The 3,225-nt window shown below is 38.6% G+C and overlaps 1 protein-coding gene across 2 annotated transcripts in view; it reads left to right on the forward strand.

Annotated features, from left to right (window-relative positions):
* The window catches only part of AMTN (amelotin), a 17,273-nt gene that overhangs the window by 11,432 nt on the left and 2,616 nt on the right, over window positions 1–3,225 (forward strand). The window contains exon 6 of one of the 2 annotated variants that reach the window (XM_006773107.2): window positions 732–758. The exons of the other annotated variant lie outside the window; for it this stretch is intronic. Within the exon in view, the coding sequence (XP_006773170.2) occupies window positions 732–758 (27 nt within the window). The remainder of the gene's footprint in view (window positions 1–731; window positions 759–3,225) is intronic. 2 annotated transcript variants of the gene reach the window in all.

Below are 3,225 nucleotides of genomic sequence, written 5' to 3' on the forward strand. Positions count from 1 at the left end.
AGATCAAATATGAGCATCAGATGGCAGTTTTTACTTCTAAAGGCAGAATCAAATATAAAATTTAGATCAACTCTTGATTCCAGATCTGGGAACATATCTAAGGAAATAATCTAAAATATAGCAAAGGTTTATTTACAAATATGTTAATCAAAATAATATTTATAGTACAGAAGAATATTGGGTGCAACTTAAATTTTAAAGAAAGGAACGTAAGTTAGCTGTGAAACATTAAAGCCAATATTTTGTGATCATTTGAAAGTCTTCTTATTAAAATAGGTCTGTAATGTGGTTAAATGGTCATTGTATAGTATTAAAAGAAAAAGTAAGACAGAAATTGTTTAAATGACATGACTTCTATTATATGAAAAACAAATGTGTGAAAAACATCTGGAAGAAAATATATCAAACTCTTCCAGATGAGATTATGTTATTTTTCTTCTTGCTTTCTGCACTTTCCAAGTTTCCTCCAATGTGCATCTATTGCTTAATAATGGAAAAAATATATTTTTAAAATATGAAAGACTTCACATCACTCAAATAATGTTAGCTGTCTAATATCATGTGCTGACAAGAGTTTTGTAATGCAAGTCACAAGGCAGTTTCAAATTTTGTTGAAAATAAAGTCTATTTTTACAATTTTTAAAATTAATTTAAGTTTTTAAGTTATGTTATACACATCTTGCCATTAATATATTAAAATTTGTCTAACAATTTTTGTTATTATTTTTTAGGGTACTATCCTAAGCTCAGAGGAATTGGTAAAAACATTTTTAAATTACTAATATTTAAAATTCTTTTTAGTGCTAATACAATGCTGTTTTCTGTCCTCATATTAATAGTCTCTTTGACCACAAACCCTAAACTCGTTGTCTTCTACAATAAATTGAAAATTTTTATAGGTCTTTGCATTATGGTATTATCTTTTGCCTAGGTAGGCCTTTTATCTTCATTATCCAGTTACTTTTCCATTAATTTGACTTTTGTTTTCTGTATATTGATGTCAGATTCAATTCTATCCAGAAAACCAATGCATATTTTTACTTTATTTTTATTAAAATCCAGGATTGTAAATTACTGAAATGCAATAACAGAAGTTTTTAATATATATACATATATATTATACATATATTGCAGGAAAATTTAATTTCCTTGACTTAAGTTTTTAATTTTTGTAGGAAAATATATTTTTTAGTGTTTTATAGTTCTAGGTGAACCTAAATAATACTAATATTATCATTACTAGGCTCTTCTATGCATTTTCTGTAAGTCATTTTTAGAGAAAAATGAATTAATATGGTATCTAAGCATGACATTGAAATTAAGAGTTGAGACATTATCTGAGAAGACAGTTTTTTTAAAATTTTCTATTGTAGAAAAAAGTAGAGACTTGATAGATTGTCCATAAATAAAATAATGGGGCTGTTTTTGTCAACATTAACACATTTACACCTACGTTTACCAGTTTTTGAGCCAATTCTATATAACAGGCACCTAATAGATTTTTTTTTCTTTATTGATTAAGGTATTACATATTGCCTTTAATCCTCACCAAATTACAAAGCCAAAGTTTTTTGTGTTTTTTTTAATATATTTTATTGATTTTTTACAGAGAGGAAGGGAGAGGGATAGAGAGTTAGAAACATCAATAAGAGAGAAACATTGACCAGCTGCATCCTGCACACCTCCTACTGGGGATGTGCCCGCAACCAAGGTATGTGCCCTTGACCGGAGTCGAACCTGGGACCTTTCAGTCCGCAGGCCAATGCTCTATCCACTGAGCCAAACAGGTTTGGCAACAAAGCCAAAGTTTTTAACCCAACTCTATAGATAAAGAAACTGAGGCTCAGAGAGCTTAAGAAAATTAGGTTCCAAGCTCAAAAAAGCCATTTTTCTATCTACTATGCCAATGGTTTTAAAACATTTTTTAGTAAAACCCACAGTAACAGCTATATTTTTCATTCAGCTAACACAGACAACACACATAGTACACATACACACACACACACACACGTTTCATGAAACTATATTTACCCTTATTATATGGACTACAATAGGTAATTTATAGTCTACTAGAGGCTCAGTGCACGAAATTTGTGCACAGGGGGTAGAGTGGTGTCCCTCACCCCGGCCTGTACCCTCTCCAATCTGGGACCCCTCAGGGGATGTCCAACCACTGGTTTAGGCCCGATCCCACAGGAATTAGGCCTAACCCGCCAGCCGGACATCCCTCTAGCAATTCAGGACCACTGGCTCCTAACCACTCACCTGCCTGCCTGCCTAATGCCGCCTACTTCGCTCCCCTGCTGGCCTGATCACCCCAAACTGCTCTCCCCTGCCAGCCTGATTGCCACTAACCCCCTGTCAGCCTGATCTTGTCCCTAACTGCTCTCCTCTGCCAGCCTCATCGTGCCCCTAACTGCCTCTGCCTCAGCCCCCACCATCATGGCTTTGTCGGGAAGGAAGTCAGACGTCCGGAAGATGGCCGGTTGACCTGGTCTAATCAGCATATTACCCTTTTATTAGTATAGATCTAGACTATTCTTTTTATCTTGTTTTTAATGATGGGTGCAACCCACAAGCTTTATTTCAAACCTATGGATATCATGATCCCCATTTGAAAACTTCTGTACTCTACTATCTCTCACGTGGCATACATTTAATTACTACAATAGGTAATTTATAGTCTACTAGAGGCTCAGTGCACGAAATTTGTGCACAGGGGGTGGAGGGGTGTCCCTCACCCCGGCCTGTACCCTCTCCAATCTGGGACCCCTCAGGGGATGTCCAACCACTGGTTTAGGCCCGATCCCACAGGAATTAGGACTAAACCGGCAGCCGGACATCCCTCTAGCAATTCAGGACCACTGGCTCCTAACCACTCACCTTCCTGCCTGCCTAATGCCTCCAACTTCCCTCCCCTGCTGTCCTGATCACCCCAAACTGCTCTCCCCTGCCAGCCTGATTGCCCCTAACCCCCTGTCAGCCTGATCTTGTCCCTAAATGCTCTCCTCTGCCAGCCTGATCTTGCCCCTAACTGCCCTCCCCTACTGGCCTGATGGCCCCCAACTACCTTCCCTTGCAGGCCTGTTTGCCCCCAACTCCCCTTCCCTGCCAGCCTGGTTGCCTCCAACTACCCTCCCCTGCTGGTCTCGTCACCCCTAACTGCCCTTCCCTACTGGCCTGATTGCCCACAACTGCCCTCCTCTGCCAGCCATCTTGGGCCTG

This window comes from Myotis davidii, unplaced genomic scaffold (genome assembly GCF_000327345.1).
Source record: "Myotis davidii unplaced genomic scaffold, ASM32734v1 scaffold106, whole genome shotgun sequence".
Lineage (NCBI taxonomy): Eukaryota > Metazoa > Chordata > Mammalia > Chiroptera > Vespertilionidae > Myotis > Myotis davidii.